This window comes from Chionomys nivalis, chromosome 22, assembly GCF_950005125.1.
Source record: "Chionomys nivalis chromosome 22, mChiNiv1.1, whole genome shotgun sequence".
Taxonomy (NCBI): Eukaryota; Metazoa; Chordata; class Mammalia; order Rodentia; family Cricetidae; genus Chionomys; species Chionomys nivalis.
This window is the reverse complement of record NC_080107.1, coordinates 20,894,767-20,920,688: the sequence shown is the minus strand read 5'-3', so window position 1 is coordinate 20,920,688 and position 25,922 is coordinate 20,894,767. Positions and strand designations below refer to the sequence as shown.

Here is a 25,922-nt window from a genome sequence, read left to right as displayed (position 1 = left end):
GAGTAAATTGAGGTAGGAGATATTATAAAAACAATGTTTCTGAGAATTTGGAGACATGGGGATAATCTCAGCAGCAGGTTTTTTGTTGTTACTGGTTTTGGTTTGTTTTTTCTGAAGCCAATTATTTTAAGTTAGGCTGTGTCTATATAAAGCTTTACTTATTCAATAGAGCTTTTCCTTGGCATTGTATAGACATAGCTGTATGTAAATTGCAAGAACATCCATAACCTATTATTCTATGTACATTTTTTTTCATTCTCATCGGATGCATCAAACATGCAGCGGTAATAAGCCAGATTCTACTCAGGTGTGTGAGAGCACTTGCCTTAAATTCACTTTTCCTCTGGTGTATGTTTATATACATATCATTAGCTACTGTGAACACAAGCTGGTCTCAGAAACATTTTTGAAAAATGCTCTTAAACCACATTTTTAAGCATTTTCATTATCTGGAAATTATCTAGCATCACAGTAAAGATGTGGGGGTGGGAACATTGTGAATGGGCATCACCCACAACAAGCCACCCTAACACTATCATGATAACTTACCATTTTGATCAAACAGTATACTAAATTGGGATTTTTGTTTTTACAAGTCATTGCTGTTCTGGCTTCATGTTTACAAGTCACATTCTTGTCACCCTTAAAATCATTCTTGATAATCCTGTTTTCTCTCAACAGCTTCAGAGGATGAGTCTGAAGAAGATGGAGACCATAACAGAACATTTGATATTGCCTAACTTCCTTTAAGACAAATGGATGATCCTTAAACATGTTTATTAATAGTGGCAATTAAGTATGAATAATTTTGTGGGGGAATGTCTATTAGAAATATTGACTATATATAAAATGAATATATATACATACATGTATAAATGTAAATATATATTCATTCTCAAGTGTTGCTGAATTGAAATTCTTCAGCTGGACCTTTTAACATTGGCCAGCAAATCTCATGTTTATAATATGTAATCAGAAGCATTGTTTTCTTTTAGGTGAGTGGTAAAGCATCACCCTTCCTTTTAATATCTAAGCAATGCTCATCAACTTTTTCTCTGTGTTACAATTACTGTAGTCATATTTATGGGGGAAAATGTTTGTGTATTAGTCTCTTGCTAGTGAGAAAACTCAGATAAAATGTACTTTTGAAATAAAATGCCAATGGCACCTAATTAGTTTTCCTTTTTAAAATGCCTTAAGTTACAGCCACATTTTGATAATCATTTTCTTCCAGTGTTTAATTTTTTTTAAAGAACAGGAAGTTTGAAGAGCATAATTATATTAGGTTTCCAAATTTAATTTGAATTCTAAATTCACTTAGCAATAAAACCTAATTTTTAAGAAAAAAGTATGTAAAAGATGTAGAAATGATGGATAACTTTTGTATTGAATTGCAAAAATGCAGATTATATTTGATAGGCCATGGTATGTAGGTATTCCTTTCAGGAATATTACAGCTGTAAATTATAACAGAATTGCCAGTCAAATGATATTTGGTTAAAAATTAATGAAAATCTCAAGTTAACAAATATTTTTTTAAAGCCCACATTCAAAGTTTAAAACACTGGTTTTCACTGGTTTGTAGTGTTGTCACCTCTTTATAGAGGAATAGAATATATAGAACCTGTTTGGGTCCTTGGTAATTCTGAGCATTTCTTTGATGATTGTTAATATTTTTCACGACCTTTGCAAAAACAGATGAATTACTTATTCAACATGAATGAGTTTGCACTATGGTCATGGTCATGTAAACTTCCATAATAGTTTCCACTGTCAACACCCTTAGGATACACATTTATACTTTCTGGTGGTTTCAGATTAGTCCAATGTTGTGGCAACAACTTTTTCAACATCTAAATAGAAACCATGTAATTTCTCAAATGTGAATGAGCAGTTTGTCTACGCTTAGTTTGTTGGTATTAATGTAAAACCTTGGCTTGAAATAAAGTGATACTGATTGATTTAGTTTGAACTTTTTCCTTTTAAACTGGTCTCCAATGAGAATTTTCAACTGTTTCATGCAATGACTTTAAACTAGTTCCTCAACTTTTTTATTTTATGTGTGTGAGTGTTTTGCCTACACATATGACTGCTCCATGTCCATGCATTATCTCCAGAAGTCAGAGTAGGTTTTGGATGGATCTCCTAGAACTGTAATTAGAGACGGTTGTGGGCTGCCACGAAAGTGCTGATAATGGGAGTCAAGTCCTCTGCAAAAAGAGCATATAGTTTTAACCCTGAGCCATCTCTACAGCTCCTGAACAGAACACGCTCTAAACTTTTTTTAAAAAAAATATTTATTTATTTATTATGTATACAATATTCTGTCTGTGTGTATGTCTGCAGGCCAGAAGAGGGCACCAGACCCTATTACAGATGGTTGTGAGCCACCATGTGGTTGTTGGGAATTGAACTCAGGAGAACTTTGGAAGAGCTCTTAACCTCTGAGCCATCTTTCCAGCCCCCTCTAAACTTTTATCGATACATTGTCTTAAGTAAAAAACACCTTTTGTTTGTTTTGAGACAGGATTCTCATGATAATAACAAGCCATGTGTGATTTGAACACTTAAAATGCAGCTAATATAATTGAGTGGATGATTTTAAACTGCATTTATTTTTAACTTAAATAGCCACATACAGATAGTAGCTAAGTGGATATTCTCAGGCTACAATCAGTTTATAGGAGGTAATAGGATTGATACCAGTCCTTAAAAGAATAATAGGAAAAGGAGGGGACAATGACCAGCTAATATTCCCTGTTAGCACTCTGAATAGCTGACAATAAGGTTGCTCCTTTACAGAATGCTACAGCTAGTGTGACCTGCTATAACACTTGCTGCTTTAGTGTCACATGACTCTTGGTAAGTTATCACCAGTTTGTGGTTAGGAGTGCCATTAGATGCCATAATCCATCATACCTATGATATTAGCAGGTAGGATGCCAATTGGAAGCTACCTTGTGCTATACAGACTGTCTCAAAAACGGAGTTATTGAAATATGTAGTGTCACTAATTGTGATAAGGCATATTTCTGATTCATAGTGAAAACATGTAATATTAGATGAAGTATTTTCCAGTACTATCTCTGAAGTAATAAAACTTCTAAAGGAAATCAGAATTACTTGAGCTTTCTTCCATTTTTATCTGATGATGACTCTTTAAAAACTATGTTAGGGATACCAAAAACTGAACATTATCTCTAGGGTTGTACTTGTTATTCCCTCAGATCTGGCATGTATGGTTTTCGTGTCATCAAAATATGTAATTTCCTCATAGTGTTGGAGAACGATCTACCCTGTGTAGTTAAAGATAGGGTGGTCTAGGAAATCTTTGCTCAAGAGACACACAGGTTAAACCGGCTGGCCACCATCTCCATGACCTCTTAGCTAGAGCTGTATTTTCTTTGGAAGAATCTGTAACATAATTATTTGATTATAATTAAATACTGCTTGTCCCAAATGTTCTATAAAAGCAATAAACAAGCATGGAGTATCAGAATCTGTAAAATGTCTTCCTCTTTAAGAGAAACAAAGGAATTGACTGACACCATTGTCACCATAGCCAGTGAGACCACTATTAAAGGGCAGGCTTTGTTCAGCTTCTTCCTGGTGCTATCAGTAAGAAGTAGAGTCATTGCAGGATAAAATGGAACTTAATGGAAGGAGTAATAAGACCCAGCATTGGGGCTGGAGAGATGGCTCAGTGGTTTAGAGCACTGTCTGCTCTTCCAAAGGTCCTGAGTTCAATTCCTGGCAACCACATGGTGGCTCACAGCCATCTGTAATGAGGTCTGGTGTCCTCTTCTGGCCTGCAGACATACACACAGACAGAATATTGTATACATAATAAATAAATATTTTTAAAAAAAGACCCAGCATTTTAGCAGCTTTATTGTACACGGAGGTTTCGTTTACAAGAAAACTTCGAAGTTAGATCTATAGTTGTTTCTTTTCTAAAACCTGCTTTTTAAGAAAAAATGAGCCAAAACATTACTATTTTGTCACAGTGAGTACATGAAAATATTACGAAAATAAAGGGAAAAAAGCTTCAGTTTTCTGTGGTAACTTTTATATCAAAGCCTTGCACAGGTATTTGATACGATGGTTTGATAATATTGAAGTCTTAGTCCAGCTGGACAGCATATTCATCATCTGCAACTACCAAAACACAGTCGTCATTGTAAGGCGATTGCAGTGTGGTTGAGAAGACGCTGAAGCCAGAGCAAGCATTCCTTTTATAGAGGAACCAAATAATTGCTCCCAAAACTGTCAGAGTTACTGTGCCAGCAATCACCAGAGTTGATATTAAAATGTGGTTATCTAGAAGGGAAAAAAGAAAAATTACAGGCAGTCAGAATACAAGTTGGAAATATTTCATTTGGAGTAGTCATTTCATCGTATGTATTTATATGTACAATTTCCCAACTGATTAGAAAAAAGTTATATGTTCTTTACTAGACATTGGTCCTTCTGGGTAGGCAGAATGGTTCAGTGGGTAAGACTGATAACCTGAATTTGTTCCCTAGGACCACAAGGTGGAGGGGAGCCAACTGACCTCCATGTGCATGTCATGGTGCACACTTGTGTATACACAATAAAAGTGAAATAGTTTTAAATTGCATTTGTGGGAAAATTAGCCAGGCTTGAAATTTGAATTAAAGCATTATAGTTTTATGCTCTACTGAGTATCATTGTCTATGACTTAAGTCTCTTTTTCCCCTTCCTTCAAAATTTTGGAATTCACACATACTGTTCTCTTGAGGATCTAGTGGGGTCTGATGGTCTGTCTGCCTTTGATATTTATAATTTGCCTCACAGAAATAACACTAAAAGCTATAGTAGCCGCATTTTTGTTTCTCTTCATATAGTACCATGCGTGTGGATCCCCTGGTTTACAGATGTGTGCGGCCTTTCAGTTGTTGCCTAGTCGAAACTCGATCTTTCTCTAAGAATGCAGCTTAACATCTAGTAACTGGGATGGCAGATGTGTTATACATAATAAAGGATTCCAGATTACAACTTCATTGCAGATGGATTTTTACTTAAATATGCTAAATATTTTAACTAGTGCTTCTTAAAGTGTGACCTAAAATGATTAGAGATGAGTTTGCTAGCTCTGGCCAAATGTCTTAAGGTTAGGAAATCATAAAAACATTAAGGTTATCCTCAGTTAGAGAGTTTGAGGTCAACTTGTGTCTCAAAAAAAGCCAAGACTTATGAATTGTTAGTTCAAATGATAATTTGTATAGTTAGTTACCTTAAATGTTACAGTCTTAAAGTGTTTGACTTTTGACTCTACCCACATGAACACATTAAGTGTTGATGTACAATAACATAGGAATATATATTTTAGTGATAACATACTCACAGAAATGTAGCGAAACTACATTTTAGGCTCAAAGAACAGCATGATAATCTAGGATTGTGTAGAGATACATATTCACAGATTCAAAAGACCTTTTGATTTACCTGTGGGACAGCAGCCAAGATTGATGGGACACAGTATGTCTGTATTCACATGTTATGCAAGTGGCCTGTGAGTGAGTTGTAAGACTTTCTGTTGACTAGCTAAAATGTGCTGTCTTCATACCAAAGTTACAGTGTCATTGAGGCCAAAGCTACAGTCCATCACTTAAAACTGCTAAATTTCAAGTTATTTATTATCTACTGTGCACAATTTATTTTGTGCATAATTCAAACAAGTTTCCTAAATCCATTAAATAGGCAATAGCAAAAGCTCCAGACATTTGATTGTACACACTAGGATAGCCTTTGTCTCCTCTGTAATATACTTCAGTTTTTTTGTGATCAGCTAACCTGATTCTTCTATAGTATACTTTTCATGCATCCTTGGGTAGACTAACTTCCATGTGCTTACCACACCTAGTACATCCCTCTATAGTCCTTATTCTATCCAGAACATTCTAAAATCCTTTGCGTAGAGAACTTGTTCACTAAAATTGCTGCTACAATTCTGTTTTCCTTGCTTCAGCTCAATGATCCTGTTACTGAATTCTGACAAAGCCTGTCAATGCATCAGGCAGTTTTTCTTCAATCTTTCTGCTTTGTTACAGCCTTATATGATTGAAACCTAACTTAAACTTTTCCTGGAATGTGAACAATCTAAGCCTGCCCTGTGGTTTCGAGAACCATGATAGAACCGTGTGCTCTTTTTCTTCACAGATTTTTGACCTCAAACATACTTTTTAATTTCTTCTCAGCTAAAACATATTAGTTGTAAGAAGTCTCTAAAAAAACCAAAGTGGTTGGGTACATGAGTGAAGAACATTTTCCTAATTAAATCATTTGAACTGGGAAGAGCCACCTTTCACCCTGCTCTTTGGAGGTAGGAAGAGCCACCTGTAATCTGGGCCACACTTTCTGGTGGCAGCCTATATAAAGGAAGAAGGAAGCTTTCCTTTTTACTTGCCCTCACTCTTTTTGGCAAGTTCCTTCAGTGGTGAAAGCTCCTACTTCTTGGGATTCCAGTGTATACTGAGGACCAGCTGAGACATCCAGCCTTGTGGACTGAACAACTACTGGATTCCTGAACTTGGTGATGGTAGAAAGCCATCATTGGACTAGCAGGACCACAGCCTCTAAGTCACTCTTACAAAGACCTGACTAATAAATACAAGGTCTGAAAAACAACTACTGTGCTTCTATTCCACTGTTCTACCCAACTTATATTCCTCAAAATTGACTGCAAGTTGTCTTCATGTTTACAAATAACATGCCTAAATTGCTTTTGTTTTATAAGTGAATAGTAAAATCCTAAGTGCAGTTCATTATCATTAAATACAGTCAAGTTGACTGGCACTCTTTTCTCTCAGCTCTGATATAATAAAAAACATACTCATTCCAGGTTTGTCTGTGAAGTTAACTATTCTGAGTACCTTATGTAAGTGAGATCACTAAGGACACATTTGCCTCGTGATTGATTTGGATCAGTCTTGTGTCCTCTAGACAGACTTGTGTATGTGTATGTTGTAGCATGTGTGAGAATTGAATTCTCTTTGGGGTTGAATAATAGTATTTACTACACTTTGCTCATCCATCTGTTTATGCACGCTTGAGTTACTTCCATCTTTTGACAGAAATACAGTATTGTGGGGGCTGGAGAGATGGCTCAGTGGTTAAGAGCATTGCCTGCTCTTCCAAAGGTCCTGAGTTCAATTCCCGGCCACCACATGGTGGCTCACAACCATCTGTAATGATGTCTGGCGCCCTCTTCTGGCCTGCAGACATAGAATATTGTATACATAATAAATATTTTTTTATAAAAAATACAGTATTGTGAATACAGGTGTGTGGAGTCAGTTTTCCTTAGGTGTGTATCCAAAAGTAGAACTGCCTTGCTTTTTCTACCATGGCTGCACCATCTTTATATTCCATGTTAGTACACAAAGGCATAATTTCTGCACATCACTGCTTACTGTAGCCACTGTCTTTTCCTTTGTCTTTCAGGAACCAGATAAGGACTGTGATATGGTTTCTTTATAATGGTACTCTGTTTTTCTATAGAAAACCGAGGATGTATCACACACATTCTTGATAATTCATATGGTATGACAAATTAAGCATGAAACTAATATATACAGGACTCAAATATATAAAATTCATTTTTAAATGTCTATCAATATGAACGACCTAGTAACTTGGTCAAACATAGACTTGACCAAATGTTTCACAAAATATAGAAGTGCCTGGCATCAGGAAAATGAAAAATCAGTAAGTTCGTTATACACCTACATGAATGACCAAAACCAGAAATGGGCACTGCTATCATGTGAGTATAAAGCACATCAAGCTCCCAGTGCCTCACTAGTGGCAGTGTGACCCAGTTTTACCACTGAACAGGTACATGGTTTCTAACAGAACTGTTGTGTTACAAGATATTTTGGGGGATATATTTAAGGATGTTGGTCAAGAAAAGAGAATGTAGGTTGCTCTATTCCTGTTCATTTCAAAGTAGAAATTAAACCATTAGGAAGCAAGAGTAAAATGTTAATACAGCTAAGCAGTAGGAGAAAATAAGAGTATTTGCAAAGTTTCAGAGTGGGAGAAGCCAGAGTAATATATAAAGTAACTGAAGAGGAAAGGAAAGTGGATCAATGTGAGTTCATGGCCAGCTTGATTATATTGAGTTCCAGGCTGTCTCATCAAAACAAAAAGCAACAGCAACAAATCCACATACTGTAGACCACATGAAGAACTTCATGAAGAACTCTTGTGTTAGGCACTGGGATGGAGAGGAAGTGTTTAGTGAAATTAGCCAGACAATATTGTATTGATGGGGGTTATGGAAGAGTGACTAATAGGAGTGCCTGGAGTACTTGCGATCAACGAGCAATATGCAGGTATAGACATGATGATGCAACACAGCTGTCCAGCAGATGTGTTAATAGAGCCCAGTGGTTGGGTGGTGACATGGGCCTTTAAACGGAAGGGTGAGAACATGGGTGGTGGTGATGTTAACTATATGACTTGACAGAGTTCTACTGGTGGACACATAATCATCAAATAACATTTAAGAGTGTACATTGCCCTATTATACCTAATGATGTAGAGGTTAAAAGTTACTAATTGATGAAAATCTGAAACTTTCACCATGGATACTTATTGCTACTGGGAATGCAAAGTAGTACAACTCCATACCAAGACCAATACTGGTCAGTTACAGATTTCATTTTCAGCTTTGCAGTCTCTAGACACTTGTGCTAGGTGATTTGTTTATTGAACCACTGTTCATAATCGTAAATATATGGAAAGGATCAAATGCAAGCTGCACACTGGGTAGTGTATATCTACATACTGGCAGGGGATGCAGACCAGTTTATATATAGGAAGGGAAATGAAAAAGATCACTACGCTATTAATAAGGAGGTGCATTACTCCCCTCTCAGCCCCTGACCCCCACCCATCGCCTACTTCTCCAACTTAAAAACGTTATAGAAATGGGTAGAATGGTGTCCAGTAAGGGTAAAACTACAGTAAGGTAGATGGGTGCCATGCTTGCCTTATATAGTTTTTTTTTTTTTTTTTTTGGTTTTTCGAGACAGGGTTTCTCTGTGGTTTTGGAGCCTGTCCTGGAACTAGCTCTTGTAGACCAGGCTGGTCTCGAACTCACAGGGATCCGCCTGCCTCTGCCTCCCGAGTGCTGGGATTAAAGGCGTGCGCCACCACCGCCCGGCTGCCTTATATAGTTTTGAATTCAAATCATGTAATACTTGCCCCTCTTTAAAAATGCATAAGACATGTTTTATGAACTGTACTTACAACTATGGGGTCTAACCTTTAAACAGTATGTAGTTCTTTTAGCACTCCACAGAAAAAAACGTTAAAAGGGGGTCCTTTCATGCATATGTTACTTTAAATGTCAGGTCTTTTTTAAATTTAATTTTTTACTTTATGTATATGGATGTTTTGACTGTATGTCTGTGCCCTGTGCACATGCCTGGTGCCTGAGGAGGCCAGAAGACAGGATCAAATCTGGATCTGGAGTTACAGACAGATGTGAATCATCACTGTGGTGCTGGGTAGTCAAACCTAGGATCTCTGGAAGAACAGCCAATGGCCTTAGCCATGGAACCATCACCCCAGTCCCTAATGCGATGCTTTATTTAGACCTTTCTATATTCTGATAAAAGGTCTTTATGTTACATAGTTATTCTGTTTGTTTTTTGTTTTTCAAGACAGGCTCTACTGTAACTCACTCTGTAGACCACGCTGGCCTCCAACTCCAAGATCCGCCTTCCTCTCAAGTACTGGAATTAAAGGCATGCACCAACATAATATTTTTAAATGGATTAACAGTAGTATCTTAACATACAAGAATTTAAATATATATTTTAATGTATGGAAAATTTTAAGACCAGAATGTTAACTTACCTGATAAATATTTCTTGTCATATGGAACTAAAATACAAAAGAAATGAAAATTAAACATTTAAGGATGCCTTAAGATTTATTTTCTATACAGTTGTTTAAAATGGATACTCTATGAGGTTAATATTCCCATCTTTACTGCTTCATCAACTATCTTACCTGTTTTGAATATAGTTTTTTATTTTCCTTGTTTTGAGACGGGGTTTCTCATTGTATCCTGGCTGTCATACTCAAAGATCCACCTAATTCTGCCTCCTGAACGCTGGGATTAAGGGTGTGCACCACCACTGCCCGATGTCAAATTTAATTTTTTGAAATTAAATACCTAAGCTGGACAAAATGTATACTGACTTGGTTGCTGGAAAAAGAATAAAGGAGCTTTATAAAAAATAGTAGTAGATGATAGAAATAAAATGATTGTGATTTGAGAGTCTTTAGAAAACAAAAATTAATCAGCTGTGGATTTGCTCAGTGCTTCTTATTGATTTAGTTAATAGTTTTACATTTCATGCATTTGAGTGTTTTGCATGGATGTGCAATCCGTCCCATACCTGGTGCCCATGGAGGTCAGAAGAGGCATCAGAACTGGAACTGGCTGAGTATGTGCTGGGAACTAAATCCTGGTTCTCTGCAAGAGCCACAAGTGCTCTTAATCTCTGAGCTATCTCTTCAGCCGTCTTCTGGTATTTTTAACTAGTGTTTGTTTTATGTAATGGTGCCCTCAAACTCAGTAGGTGAAAGGAGCCAATCTGCGTGTGTGTGCATGGAGGTAGTTGAAGGGGGTGGGTATTTGCGTGTATGGAGGTAGTTGAAGCAGGTGGGTATTTGCTTACCACCGTCTGGAGGCTAAAAAGATAGTGATTTTTAAATTTTTATTTTTATGTAAATGAGCGTTTTGCCTGTATGCACATCTCTGCACCTTGTGTGCCTGGTGCTCCTGGAGATGCAGACAGTTGTGAGCCGCTACATGGGTGCTGGGAATTAGTCAAGGGTCCTCTGGAAGAGCAGTCGGTGATCTTAACCTCTGAGTTCTCTCCAGCCCGCAATCTTAGCCAGAGTCATCTCTCTCCAGACTCAGCTCACAACGTCCACACACATAGAGGAAAACAAAACAAAAAATGCTTGAAGTTGGGATGCCACTCCTATAAAACCATAACCAGGACTGAGCCTGGTAAAGTAAGAGTAGAGTTCAGAAATGGGAAAACTCGGAGCCAGAGGGACAGTTTGCTTCACAGTTAAGAAAAGACTATTTAGGATTGAATTTGGGGCCAGGTATGGTGGTTTTTAATCCCAGCACTCTGGAGGCAGAGGCCGATCTCTGTGAGTTGAAGGCCAGCCTGGTTGACAGAGCGAGCTCCAGGACAGCCAAGACTATTCAGAGAAACCCTGTCTTGAAAAACAAAACAAAAAAAGGAGCTGAGCTGGAAAACAGCTGAGTCACATTTTAAGCATACCATACCATTTATAGTTCTCATTTTTCATTTGCTGACTGAAAAAATACTCAGAATTTTAGAACAAATTATACTCAGGGTTTAACAAATAACATGAAAACACTGTGGAACATTTTAATTTTGTTTGTTAAACTTTGATAGATCAGAAAGTATATTTTAATACAGAATAAATTATGAAATATGGTTCAATTTTAATATGTCATTTTGTTTGCCTAAACAAAAGGTATTAGTTTTGTAGGGAATCTAATTCCTTAATGTTAGAATTTTAAGATTATTCAATATTATTCTTTACCAATTCTCAGTCAGATCACAGGCAAAGAGGATATGGAAATTTGTTTGAAAAACAAGAAATTTATGGACTGTTAGGACCTCCTAAGAATAGGCACACAGAATAAATTATATCTGGTTCCCATGATCCAGCTCCACTCCTGAAATATAAGGATTGCTGACTTCCATCAAGCCATATTCTAAAGTCAATCCCTTGACTTGTGAGACATACTATGTCTAAGAAAAGTATTCCAGAACTGTGTGCCTCATCCCTCCTAGAGTGGAAAAAGGTAGTCTCACTTACTTGCAGCTTTGCATAGTGTCCCCTCCACAGAAGAAATTTCACAGTTTCCTTTTCTCCACTCGCCTGTCTTGGTGTACAGGAAACCGCAGGTGTCAACCAGGTCCTCGCCATCTTGATCTGCCCACTTGTCAAAGGTCATATTTGAGTTATCAAACCACTTGAAACTTGCATCTGTCAATTGAGGAATAGTTTCAACATTATGACAGTTTTCAAAGGTGTTAAGACGCAAAGGAAAAGATTTAGATTCAAAGTAGAAACTTACATATTTATGATCTAATTTTTGGTTGTAGGAGTAAAAGTTGTAGAAGGACCACTATATCCTATCAAAAGGTGAATTAAAGAGAATTCTGGAAAAGGTGTCGTTTTTGTGAAGAAAAACATTTTGGTGAAATAATTTAAAAATAGTTAATAACATTAATAACCTCAGTCATTTCATGACATTTAACAATGTGACTAATGGGGCTGGGGAGGTGGCTCAGAGGTTAAGAGCACTAGTTGCCCTTCCGGAGGTCCTGAGTTCAGTTCCCAGCAACCAAATGGTGGTTCACAACCATCCATAATGAGATCTGGTGCCCTCTTTTGGCGTGCAGGCAAACATGCAGGCAGAACATCGCATACATAATAAAATCTTTTTTAAAGTATGTGACTAATACCTCTGTATACAAGTATATACATGCTTTATATATTTGTATATTATACTATAATATATAATTGTATATTATACACTATAAAATACATATGCTTTATAGTGTTGCATACTAATAAAATTTACATTCCTATTATGTAACCTGGAAAAGATAATTTATCTCTACCCTATTAACAGAAAACACTAACACTTCGTGTAAACCATGGCATCTTAAGAAAATACTAACCCTCTAATGACACTTTGATTCAAGTAAGAGGATCAAGTGTGTTTCCCATTTGTGAAGCACTTGGAGGGACTCGGGGACACTCTGTGGACACTAGTCTCTGGTGCACACTGGAAAATGCAATGCCAGAGACATGCATTTCATCTGGAGCAGTGGTTCTCAACGTGTGGGTCATGATCCCTAGGGGAGCGGGACACAATCTTTTCACAGGTTGCTTTAGACCATTGGAAAACACAGATATTTATTGATGTTTGATTCATAACAGCAGTAAAGTGAGAGCTATGAAGTAGCAATGAAAATATCTCTGTGGTTGGGGTCTCCACAGCATGAGGAATTGCTTTAAAGCAGTAGAAAGGTTGAGAACCACTAATGTAGAGAATTAAGGAACCAAACATCCTAAGTCTCACTAACAGTTAATCACAGGGTAAATACCACTTACCATCGGTGTCATAAAACATGCCTAGCAGGAGGTCATCCGGGCCTTTCCATTGCTTTTGTAAAGTGTCCAGTATAAAAGCATTTTCTTCTTCGTTGTGTATACTTATCATGTCTGCTCCTGAAATAATTTGAAAAGAAAACCAATGTCAAGAACCAATGGGAAAAAAAAAAAAAAAGTCAGGGGGTGGTGGCACACACCGTTAATCCTAGAACTTGGGAGGCAGAAGCAAATCTCTGTGAGTTCGAGGCCAGCGTGGTCCACAAGAGCTAGTTCCAGGACAGGCACCAAAGCTACAAAGAAACCCTGTCTCAAAAAAAAAAAAAAAAAAAAAAAAAAAGAAGAAGAAGTTACACAGGATTTCTCTGTGTAACAGCCCTAGCTGTCCTGGAACTTGCTTGCAGACCAGGTTAGCTTCGAACTTAAAGAGATCCACCTGGCTCTGCCTCCCAAGTGCTGGGACAAAAGGTGTGTACCACCACGCCCGGCCTACCATGTTTTATTTAATCAGTTTAATGTGTGTGTAAGAGAGAGAGAGAGAGAGAGAGAGATAGCGATATCGATCTGTGAGGGCATATGCACATGGACCACAGCACACATGTGGAGTAGGGGCAACTCTGGAATTGCTGGTCCTTTTCCACTATGAGAACCATGAGCCTTGGGGATTGAGTTCGGGTCGTCAGGCCTGCACGGCAGTCAGTGTTTTTCCTGTTGCTCCATCTCACCAGCCTTTCCCTTTACCACTCGCTCATTTACATAACACCAGTATGCTGATATTGTTAGCTTTCTAATTCACGCATTAAGTGGGAATTTGTAGGGTGGAAATAATGAGATTTTTAAAGAAAACACGTAGGATTATTAGAAATGCACAAAGAGTTTTAAAAAATAAAATCAGTAGGACTTTATGTTTTAAGGATGGGGTGGGTGCTGGAGATTAAACCGAAAACCTTGTGCTACATCCTTGAACACACTTTTAATTCAGAAAAAGATATCATTTATACCCAAGAGTAATTTAAAAGTTCCCAGATAGGTTCCTTATTTCAACAGAAGCCCAACAAGAGTTCAGAATAAGCAATGGGAATCAGGGTACAAAACTGTTCGGTGTTTTAAATTCAGTTTTATCTGCTTTGCTCAAGAAAATATATTTGCATCATAGAGGAAGCCAGGAAGGGGTTTTGCTTGTGTTCAATAAACAGTTGCTTACCTGATACATATAAAGGCTGTATTTTCAATAAAGGGGGGAAAAGGCTTGACAATGAGCTAATATAGGATCATGTCTTTCCATGGCTTGCAGCCTCCAATATAGTTCATGCTACTGGAATCTACATTTGCGTCTAAATATAAGTACTATGAATTGTTGAGAAAGAGGAAGCCATCAGGCATGGCTGTGAAAGCCCGTAGCCCCAGACTTCGGAGGTGCAGGCAGGAGAAGGAGGGGAGCAGGAGGCCAGCTTGGGCTTTCCACATAGACTATGTGGTATGGCCTTGTTTTAAAAATGGTTTTTGAAAAAAAAAATCTCATTTTAAAAATCTCTTAAGACTCAAAAAGTTGCTGTTCTACCCAGTTGCCCTGAAATAAACCCATATAGGCATTAGAAATTGCGTCTTCCCCCTGGTAAAAGCCAACATGTTAACACCATTTAATAGCTATAAACTTTTCAAGGGGAAATAAATGTGTTTATGTACAATGTGGCCAGGCAGTCTTGGCATGCACTTGTAATCCCAGGACTCAAGAGGCAGAAACAAGAGGATCAGACATTCCAGGCCAGCCTATGTACACAATGAGAGCCTGTCAAAACGCACGGAATTCTGTGGTCCTTCAACAGAATCACTAAAAGTATATTTCCATTTATTCCTTCTGCAATGAATATGATTTTAATTAAATATACTTAGTATAATTTTATAGCCTTCCGAAATGTTGTACTAGTAGGTTTCCAGAAATTGCAGTTTTTAATTTTATTTTATTTAAGTGAGAGGATTTATTATATTGGCTTACATGATCAAATAGGTTATGAAATTTCATAATGGCCATTAGCACAGTGGAGAGCCAAGGGAAGCTATGGTGGCTAAGTCCAAGATACCTTAGAACAAGAAAAGACGCTTTAGCACAGGTCCTACATCCGGGCCCAAAGGTCCAATATACGCCCGGAAGCAGTTTGAGCTCCAGGGCCAAAGGCTGCGGAACCTGGAACCAGGTCCATGGGTTGTAGTGGTGGACCATAACGCCCGCTTTTGAAGGAAGGACAAGAGGGAGGGTGCTTTGTCACTCTGTCCTTCCAGCTTCGTTGCTCCAGCTGACTAGACTGCACAGACCCACTCCCAGGGCAGGGTCTTCCATAGTAAGTGTGTGGATCCGTAGGCCTTCCTCCCCAGAGAACACCCTCATGAACATCCTCAGAAGTCATTCATCGAATCTCTAAGCATCCCTCAAGCCCGTCAACTTGATAACCCGAATCACCACCATGGTCTGCTTCCGTTTACACCAGCTGCCCTCGGTGGCCCTGGGGATTGAACTCAGAGTCTTGTACATGCGAGGCAAGTGCTTCAACCACGCAAGTGTGCCCCCAGTCCTTATCGTTTCACTATGTAGGCCAAGCTGGTTTGAACCCCCGAGCATCCTGTTTCTGCCTCCTGATTATAGGGGGGCATCACCACACCCAGATACTTCCTTGTCTCCCCCCATCCCTCCACCCCTCTTCACTATGTATCCCTTAGCTGGCCTGGAACTCACAGAGATCTGCCTGACTCTGCCTCCCAAATGCCAGAATTAAAGGTAGGCAGGGCATTTCTAGGTAACGGAGTTGGGAGTTTGACCGAGAGAAACGTGTGATGAGATGATCAGGTGGAGTTTTAGGTTTACCACGGGAGTAACAGTACTTTTTAAGGACTAAGTCCAACGCCACCAACTCATATTTCACCTAAGGCTGTGTGGTTTTTAGATTTCATGCAAGGCACTTAACAGAAGCATGTCTTTGGGGACAAAGAGTCGAGTATGTAAGCTGTCACTACAACAAGCACACCTTTAACCAAAGAACACTGGCGGGACAGTTTACTGGTGGAGCAGGAGCACATATAGTCTGCCCGTGTGAGGACCTGGGCTCAGTAACCATACCCAGGGTGTCTGCGGGATACTCAAAACAACAGAAATGTTGTTGGGGTCCTATGGCAAATGCCTGTAATCCTATCTACTCAGGAGACCGAGGCAGGAGGTTGAGGACAGCCTGAACAAGGTGCACAATGAAAATCTGTCTTAAAAAAAAAAAGCATTTTGCTGAGAGTGTGGGGAATGCTGTAGCCCCTGCTACAAAGAAGGGTGACACCTGTAAATCATGACAGCCTGTCTCAACTTATTTGTTAAATTTGAACCATATAAGGAGACGGCTCAGTGGATAAAGTGCTTGCCTCACGAGCATCAAGACCCGAGTTCGGATCCCCAGAAATCAGCAATGCTGACACTGTAGCACATGTATAGAACCACAGGATTCCCAGGGCTAGACAGCAGCTAGAGACAGACTCCTCCAGAAGCCCACAGGCCAGCCAGCCTGGCATATGAAGCGGTGAACAACAAGAGACCCTGTCGAACAAGATGGAAGGAGAGGACCCACACCGGAAGCTGTCTTCTGCATTTACCCACACTCACACACATGAACAACTGAGCCGGCTGTGGATTTGGAGGGCTTTTTGCTTGCTGTTACTCTATAAACTAAATAATGCTAACTTGTTACACATTATGGAGTTGGAATACAAAGAAGATAATTTGCCAAGATATGTAACAAGCATTAACTTTGCTTTTAGGAATCCCACGGGATTTTGTTTGTTTGTTTTTAGAGTGAGTTGATACTGTCAGTAAATTGTAGGTGAACATTAAGAACCAGAACCGTTTTATAGGATTCAGACAAGCTGATGCTATTTCTGCCACCATAAAACTCATTCCTGCTGCGTAACATTGTTCTACAGTTGTTGCTCTTGTGTCCCTGGATTCTTCACCAAGGGATGAATCACGGATATTCATCTTCCCAACCTTCCTTCCTACTTTTCTCCTTGAATCCATTTCCGTTGGGAATTTGTTCTGAGGTGCAGAATTTGTTCTGTGTACATCATAATTGACATCCACATCCGTGCATCCGAAGATGAGTTCTTGACCCCCACCCCGCTGAGCCGGTAGCAGCCTTGACACAGCTAATTACTCGCTCTTCCGTGAATCAATTTCTTCTCTTGGCTTCCAGAAAATTTACTAGTCTTTGTACGGTCTAGACCTCGGATGTCCCAGAATGTCACATGAGTTGTAAGCAAGTCACAACAACCAGCCTAGAATCATGGGGAGGGCAAAGAGACTGAGAGGTATAACTGAGTAATCAGGAAGAAACATTGTTGGCAGTTGTCTCCGAAGACTCACATTGTCAGATCCTGGGTAAGGGAAGACAGGAGAGAGAGAGAGAGACAGACAGAGACAGAGAGAGAGAGAAAGAGAGAGAGAGAGACAGAGACAGACAGAGAGAGACAGAGACAGAGACAGCAAGGACAAACGAGCACGTTGTGTGCAAACACGGGCACCAGGCCTAGGTCCTAATCTTGGCTTCTGTTATTATTAATCTGTGTGGTTTTTAAACAAACTACTGAATTTAATTTTGATAAAGAAGAATAAATATACACTCAATGGGTTTATTATGATAGGTCAAACCATGGAAACTGTGAAGAGCTTAAGGGGCCAGGCAGGGGACACCGTGGGAATGAATTTTCCAGAAAACACATTTTGTAGTTGGCTTTGACTAACTGAGCTTTTGCTCAGCCTTGTAACCAAGTTCATCACACGCCTTGAGGTCATTTAAAACCACGTACTCAGTCTGTTTACAGGCAGAGCACTCAGCTTGTTTAAATTTAAGTTTCTTTTAAGGAAGCAATATAGGGGCTAGAGGGAAGGCTCAAGGGTTAGAACACTTGCTACTCTTACAGAGGACGGGAGTTCAAGTCCCAGCAACCACAGGGTAGCTCATAAACCATATGTAACTACAATTCCTGGGGATCTGACTGCAGCTTTTGATCTCAGGCACCAGGCACACATGTGATGCTTTTGCACACATACAGGCAAAATATTAATACCCACAAAGTAAATAAATACTTTAAAAGGTGTAATCAATCTTATTGTGCCATGGACTCTGCATGTCATCAACTTTTATAAGCTAAGTTGAATGGAGAACTCTGAATTTAGGCATTTCCCCCTACCTCTCCCTTCCATGTTCCTAACCAGAAAAGGTGTGTGTGTGTGTGTGTGTGTGTGTGTGTGACAGAGAGAGAGAGAGAGAGAGAGAGAGAGAGAGAGAGAGGGAGGGAGGGAGGGAGGGAGGGAGGGAGGAAAAGAGAGAGAGAGAGAGAGAGAGAGAGAGAGAGAGAGAGAGAGAGAGAGAGAGAGAGGGAGGACAGCAGCATGATCGGCTCTAATATCATTGTTGAGAAACAGTATGTTCTGGGCCAGGAGAACTTGTTTTTCTTTCTTTCTTTCTTGTTTTAGTTTTAGTTTTTCCCGATGGAACTAGCTGTTTTAGGTCACGCTGGCCTCAAACACACAGAGATCCACCTACCTCTGCCTTCTGAGTGCTGGGATTAAAGGTGTGCGCCACCACCGCCCAGCAAAAAAGCAACTTGTAAAACTTGAATAAAGGTTCTTTAAGAAAAAGTTCCTCATTCCTTCCCATGCCATACTTGGCATGCTGTGCAATAAATCCCGAGGCCCCTCTTCTGTTGGAGAGAAGTGGACAGAGGCTTGCTCTAGGCCAGCGGTTCTCAACCTGTAGGTCGCGACCCCTTTGGGGTTGAACAACTCTTTCACAGGGGTCACCCAAGACCGTCGGAGAAATGCAGATAATTATGTTATGATTCATAACAGTAGCAAAATTACTGTTATGAAGTAGCAGTGAAAACAATTTTATGGTTGGGGGCACCACAACATGGGGAACGGTATTAAAGGGTCATAGCATCTGGAAGGTGGAGGACCACTGGTCTCGGTCATCCGACTCTAAGAGTCAGTGCCTTTCACACAGAGCTCTCACGGTTCCCACACTGACTAGATACCGATGTCGTTATGGTTCTGACGCTCCAATGTGAGCAGTGCTATCTGTCCAACAACTGTCTTCCAACCGGGGAGAAACCGCATGGCCAATTCCACCATCCGCACATCAATTCTAGGAGCACAGTTAAAAGACAGTAGGATTGCTACTATTTTTAAAGTAGTTCCTTACCGTGGCCAATGCACTGGTTCCTGACATCTTCTATGCTTTCCACGTTGACGGTAACTTGAAGGAAAGTGTAACAGCTGCCTTGGAACTGAACCCAGGCGGATGAAGGGCAGTCTATTTGGAAAAAGAAAAATAACATTAATCTGAGTTCTTGATGCTAAGGATATTGCATATTAAAAGTTCACACACACACACACACACACACACGTCATTTCCTTTGTTAAAACAAGAAATCAACCAGGGTAAAAGGAATTCATTTTTCTCCATTTCACATGAAGGAAAAAGTGTGCTGATGATTCGCTTCTGACTTCGTAGGGCAGTTACAGGCATGTTGACTGTTTAGCAATTCAGACATGCAAATTAGGTGTCATCGCCAAACCAACCGGCTATCAAAGAAATCAGCTAGTCAGACCTTAAAGCCTCTCTGAAGTCTATCTCTGTCATATATAACAATAGTTTTAAAAGTCTTAGAGGCAGGCGGATCTCTGTGAGTTCGAGACCAGCCTGGTCTACAAAAGCTAGTTCCAGGACAGGCTCCAAAACCACAGAGAAACCCTGTCTCGAAAAACAAAAACAAAAACAAAAACAAAAAAAAAGTCTTAAGAGTTCTGCAAAATCCTTTTGTTCGAATTCTACTTGCAAGAACAGATGATAGTATCTAGATTATGAATATCCAGGCAATTTTAGTGCTATGCAAGCAAACAAGACTAATGTTCAATTTCCTTTTCTTTCATTTTCTTCCCGAGTGTGTGTGTTGTGTGTGTGAGGGGTGGGGTTAGGAATTGAACTTAGGGTTTCACGTACACTTGGCCACGTGCTCTCCCACTCAGCTCTATTTTTCAAGCCCTGTGTGTTCTTTTCTGTTTGCTTGTTTTTGTTTAGTTTGTTTTGTTTCTCAAGACAGGATTTCTCTGTGTAACAGCCCTGGCTGTCCTGGAACTCACTCTCTAGACCAGGTTAGTCTTGAACTCTCTGAGATCCACCTGCCTCTGCCTCCTGAGTGGTGGGATTAAAGGTGTGCGCCACCACCACCTGGCTTGCCCTGTATGCTCTTAATTTAGTTATTTTATTGATAGGGATTTTATGAAGCTGAACCTTAGCATTTCTGTTCCCGCTATTTAGGAAGGCTGTCCCTATCTCTACCTTAGTTTCTTTTGTTCATTATGAAGCTATAGAACTTTTAAGCCTAGGACACAAAAGATCATCATGCAAAAAAGAAGAACTTGATTTCACGGAAACAAATTGGAAGTATACAAAAGGATTTATTAATTTTAGTGGAAAACAGAGCAACAAATATTAAGCTTACATATTCTTGCAAGTTTACATAAAATTGGCAAGCTCTCAGCTATACAGTTTTAAGTTCTGTATGTGTTACAATCTAATATAGAGGAATAGAAGCAAGCATTCCTATGAAGGTCAGAGTTGAGTAATCAGCTCCAGTACGCTCAATTAAGTCAACATTCTTGATTTTACCGAGGTCAAACTTTGACCTTAATTACCCCTGATACTTAACCTCGGCCTCTGACGGAACAGAGCTCACTGCCACCAAAACAGATTATTTCCCAGTTTTCTGGAGGATGAGGGGTGAGCAGAAATCAGTCAAGATTTCTCTCACACCATATTTTCCTTTACCTGTTGGCTAGATGATATTAGCTACCATGTGGCCAAAGGAAGCACCCTAGGACGCCAGAGCAACAAGATGGATGCGTCCTACTCACATTGGATTGATCCATTAATTCAGGCCACTCATATGTCAGTTAGGACAAACTCATGCCTATCTCAGTTTATTTATTTATTTATTTATTTAAATATTTATTTATTTATTATGTATACAATATTCTGTCCGTGTGTAAGCCTGCAGGCCAGAAGAGGGCACCAGACCCCATTACAGATGGTTGTGAGCCACCATGTGGTTGCTGGGAATTGAACTCAGGACCTTTGGAAGAGCAGGCAATGCTCTTAACCTCTGAGCCATCTCTCCAGCCCGCCTATCTCACTTTAAATCATCATCCCAAGTGTGAGTTGCATTTGCCACTTTTAATAGTAAATGTATCCAAAATATTCTAGGACAAGGAAGTATTCTAAGACACAATTCATTTTACATAGAAGTAGTTTTCCTTCCTATTATCTTTAGTTTGTTTTTGTTCTTTTTTTTTTCTTTTTTCTGAGGCAGGATCTCACTATGTAGCCCTCACTGTCCTGAAACTCATTCTGTAGACCAGGCTGGCCTTGAACTCAGAGATCTTCTTGCCTCTACCTTTAAAGTGCTTGGATTAAAGGCGCATGCTACCATGCCTGGATATCTTATTTTAAAAAAAAAAAATAGCTGGGCGGTGGTGGCGCATGCCTTTAATCCCAGCACTCGGGAGGCAGAGGCAGGCGGATCTCTGTGAGTTCGAGGCCAGCCTGGTCTACAAGAGCTAGTTCTAGGACAGGAACCAAAAAGCTAACTACATTTTTTCAGTGTGTGTGTGTGCTCGAAGACACATGCACAAATCCATGCACACATACACACATGCCACAGTGTATAAGTGGAGGTCACAGGACAGCTTGCAGGGGTCAGTTTTCTGTTTCCACCATGTGGGTCCATGATATCAAACTTGGGTTTTCAGGCTCAGTGGCAGGTACCTTTCTTCTTGCCAGTCTTCGACTGTTTTATAAACACTTGCATTACATGCTGTGACAACCTGGTGGTATGAACCTAAGATTTGCAAAGCAAAAACATCCAGAACGATTGAGGGGCTGGAGTTGACAGATATGGACAGGAGGAAAGTCAAGGGGACCTGAAAACAAGGCACTTAGTGGAAGGCTGTACTGGAGCAGCCAGGAGCCTTCTCTTCCTGTGAAGCAGCGCTCAGCCACTTCTGCTTCACCCTATGCCTCTGCTCCTTCTGTGGACATCTGGCCTTTTAAAAAAAGAAAGACTTTAATGTCTTTAAATCTACTTTCAGGCCTTGAACCATTTTCAGCATCTTTTCATCCTGGGAGGACCAGACCCTTTTTCTGGATCGCCTTCTTTGAGATGTCAGCAGTGAAGTTTCTTTCAGCTTTTACCTGCAGTTTCACCACACAGCTCTTTCTCTCCTAAGCCCCCATTTGTTGTTGATACAAATGAGCAGACAGAGCAAGCGTTTAGACGTCAGAACAGAACATCAGCAAAATGAAGAAACTCAATATTATCCTCTTTTGGTTATCACCCCTTCTCAAAACGAAATCATTTCCCTAACTTTGAACACCATAGGTCAATTTTGCTTGTTTTGGACTTTAGAGTAATAAAATCAGGCATGGCACAATGTACTCTCGTGTCTAGCTTCTTCTGACAAATATCACTTTTATGAGAGTCACTTGTTTTAGAGTTTGTATCTGTGGGTTATCATCTCTCATTGTTACACAATGTGTGCAATGTTTCACTGGTGAATGTGCTGCTAGCTTCCTGCTTACAGCCTTATAGCAATAACAAGCAATGTCTTTCTGGGCCTTCTCTGCATGGCTCACCGTCCTACATGGTTCACTCTAGGAAGAGCTGGATTGGAGAATGCTATAGTTACAATGTCTCCTCCCAAATCAGTTGAAATTTTATTGCTGTTTTAACACTAGTAAGAGGTAAAAGCACACAAGCTACAAGAGGTTTGGTGAGTCCTAGCCTGCCAGGGCTACATAAGACTGTGCCAAACAACCAGGACCCATAGCTAGCCATCCTTGTTCAAAAGAGGCTGCGCTACCACCTGATATCTTGAATACATTCAGTATTGGCTTCTATTGTAGTTATCTATTTCCTCGGTTGATTATTGACTGTGAGTCAGCAGGGATCCAGCCTTAAATCTAATTATATCATAAGTAACAAGTACTGTGCTGTGTGGAACACAACCCAGAAAAGCACACGTAGGAGTGAGGCGGTGCATGGCTCTGAGCAAGCAAATTAGGTTGTGGAGAAAAGTCTGACTCCAACAGGATCTCTGGTCTATACTTAGGCTGTCCTCTGCCCCAGTTTCTTTCCATTCCCCCACACCATGGGGCCTTAGAGCGGTAACATTCACTCCTTTGTGCTAACAGTCAAATTTACATATAGAAGACGGGCACTGAGCAAGAAGGTAGCCTGCCTCACCCTTACCAGACAGACAGGTCTGGGTGTGGGTGAAATCCAGTTTCAGGGACGTTTAGTAACTTTATCTAATGGCTTGGAATGACAGATATTTCCCCTTGGATGCTGGCTCTTCACCGGCTGGGGTCACCTTTTCCAGAGTGTTGCTTTGTCAGGTTCACCTGCCCCTTTTCGTGAGCCTAAAATGCATGTGATATTGTCTTTGCCTATGGAATCTTTCCAACTGCATCTGTAAAAACTAAAAACCTTGTGGAGATCGCTGTTTCTCTTCACTTTTCCCCTCGCCTGAAAAATAAAAAACAAGCAGAGGTAACAGGCTTGAGTTAATTTTTTTACCTTCAGATCCTTACTTGCCATAGATGTCCTATTCTGAGCCCTGAGGGTACCGTGGCTGGTACTCAAGGCCCCCATAAGTCAGAAAGCAGAGAGCCATCAATGTCTGCTACCTCTTAGCCTTTCTTCACTTCTACAGTCCCAGTAGGAACCAATGGGATCACCCACAATAGATGTAAATCTCCCTATCCCAATTAATGCAACCGAGATAATCCCCAGATGCCCTGTCCCATGTAATTCTATTTTATGTCAAATTGGAGCTAACTGTCTAAGGTGGTGTATTAGCAATCTTCCTCTGTGGAACAAATGATCAGCTTAAAGCAAGAAATGGCGCCTCAGCTAGTGTCTCTGGTTAAGAACTGGAAGCAGCAGCTTACTTGGGTTGTCAGGCTGGGGTTTTCCCATGCAGACACAGTCAACGTGTTGGCTAGGGCAGCAGTCATATCAACACTCAACTACAGCTGGAATACCGGTCCTGAGAAGGCAGATTCCTATGAATGGTGTGGCTTGGAGACCTCAGTTTCTCACCACAGCAATGTAGATGAGGCTTTATATATCTTGATTTGAATGTGAAATGGCCCCGATGCATTCATGTGCTCGACCATTTAATCCTCAAGCAAGTGACATTGTTTTGTGTGGATCTTTCCTGTCCTGTCCTCTCTATGCTTTCTGGACAGAGAAATGAGCAAGCATCCATCCACTCCTGCTACCAGAGTCACGAGCCATCCTTACACCATGCTGGACTCGACTCTCATACTGCACCAAACGAATTCTCCCCTAGCTTGCTCTAATCAGGTGTCTTGTCATAGCTGTGAGAATAGTAACTAATACATAAAATTGATAACGAGAATTGGGGTCATGGTTGCTCCTGGGAGAAACCTGACCATATTTCTTAGGTTTTTAGGAGGAAAAGTGGAGGAATTTGAAGCTAGAGGCTAGAGAAGCCCTAGAATGCTTTAAGCAGTACTTAAGGGGTGATCCCAGTCGGAGTAGGGAAGGATGATGAAGTACAGACGGGAAGGAAGGATGATGAAGGAAGTACAGACAGGAAGGAAGGATGATGAAGGAAGTACAGACGGGAAGGAAGGATGATGAAGTACAGACGGGAAGGAAGGATGAGGAAGGAGGTACAGACGGGAAGGAAGGATGATGAAGGAGGTACAGACAGAAAGGTTGTGATCATGTGGTTTCACAGACCAATAGTGCTTTATAATCTGACAAAGAAACTGGCCTCATTTTGCCTCCATCCTGAAAACTTGAATTAGGGGAAATTAAAAGGCAGAAGACTGATTTGTTTGGTAGGAAAAATTTCAGGACGACATGGTGTTCAGGCTGTGGTATGGCCATACTGCTAATTGCTCTTGGCTAGATTTCCAGTGACAGTGGGCAGGAAGTGAAGCCCAAGGGTATGGAAAATGTGCAGTTCAATAATGGAAAGGGGCAGGGGTAGAAGTTGGGCCAAGGCAGGTGTGAATATAGAACTAGTAATGGCTAATGAGGTCATTGTGTTAACAAGGAGCCCTCCCCACCCACACCCTTTTCATGGAGTCAGTAGGAAAGGTGCCCTAAAAGCAAGACTCAATCCCTTGAGAGCACCAGATTATAACAGTGCAAATCCATTTTAAGAACTTTCACTTGAAACAGTGTTTCTGAACAAAAAGCATTCTGGGCAGCCAAGCTGCCTGGAGAAGTATTCTGTTCTGTTCAGCCCGGGAGATACAGAGAGGCTACTGTATATTGTGGTCAAAGAGGGCCAGGCTCTCATCTAGCAGTAGAATTTGCCATGGCCTATATGGTGCTGTTTTTGTAGACATAAAAGACACAAGCCGAAGAGAGATTCATGGAGGATTGTGCCACTATTTCAGGAAGCTACCAGAGCCAGGAAATGTGTAATATGGTCAGAGTCCATGCATGGAGCTTGGAGCTTCTGTATGTAGCTATGAAGGTGGAGCCTAGGTTGCGCTTGCCCTCTTAGGATATTGGAGATACCTACAGCACATCTACCAACAAAAGCTGCTGACTTTGAGTGCAGCTGCTTC

At 40.3% G+C, this 25,922-nt stretch overlaps 2 protein-coding genes across 8 annotated transcripts in view; one reads left to right on the top strand and one right to left on the bottom strand.

Moving 5' to 3' along the window:
* Marchf7 (membrane associated ring-CH-type finger 7) overlaps positions 1 to 1,965 on the top strand; it is a 36,081-nt gene extending 34,116 nt beyond the window's left edge. For 4 of the 5 annotated variants that reach the window (XM_057755518.1, XM_057755517.1, XM_057755516.1 and 1 more), the window contains one exon: positions 682 to 1,965. In XM_057755518.1, coding sequence (XP_057611501.1) covers positions 682 to 750 — 69 coding nt within the window. In that variant the 3' untranslated portion in view covers positions 751 to 1,965. Of the gene's footprint in view, positions 1 to 282; positions 308 to 681 lie in introns of all 5 variants that reach the window. The other variant, XM_057755515.1, reaches the window with a different exon arrangement.
* Positions 1,966 to 3,855: 1,890 nt separating this feature from the next.
* Positions 3,856 to 25,922, bottom strand: part of LOC130864755 (lymphocyte antigen 75) — a 117,523-nt gene continuing 95,456 nt past the window's right edge. For 2 of the 3 annotated variants that reach the window (XM_057755509.1, XM_057755510.1), the window contains 5 exons: positions 19,452 to 19,562; positions 13,219 to 13,335; positions 11,911 to 12,081; positions 9,892 to 9,918; positions 3,856 to 4,320 (listed from right to left, as the gene is read on the bottom strand). In XM_057755509.1, coding sequence (XP_057611492.1) covers positions 4,124 to 4,320; positions 9,892 to 9,918; positions 11,911 to 12,081; positions 13,219 to 13,335; positions 19,452 to 19,562 — 623 coding nt within the window. In that variant the 3' untranslated portion in view covers positions 3,856 to 4,123. Of the gene's footprint in view, positions 4,321 to 9,716; positions 9,768 to 9,891; positions 9,919 to 11,910; positions 12,082 to 13,218; positions 13,336 to 19,451; positions 19,563 to 25,922 lie in introns of all 3 variants that reach the window. The other variant, XM_057755513.1, reaches the window with a different exon arrangement.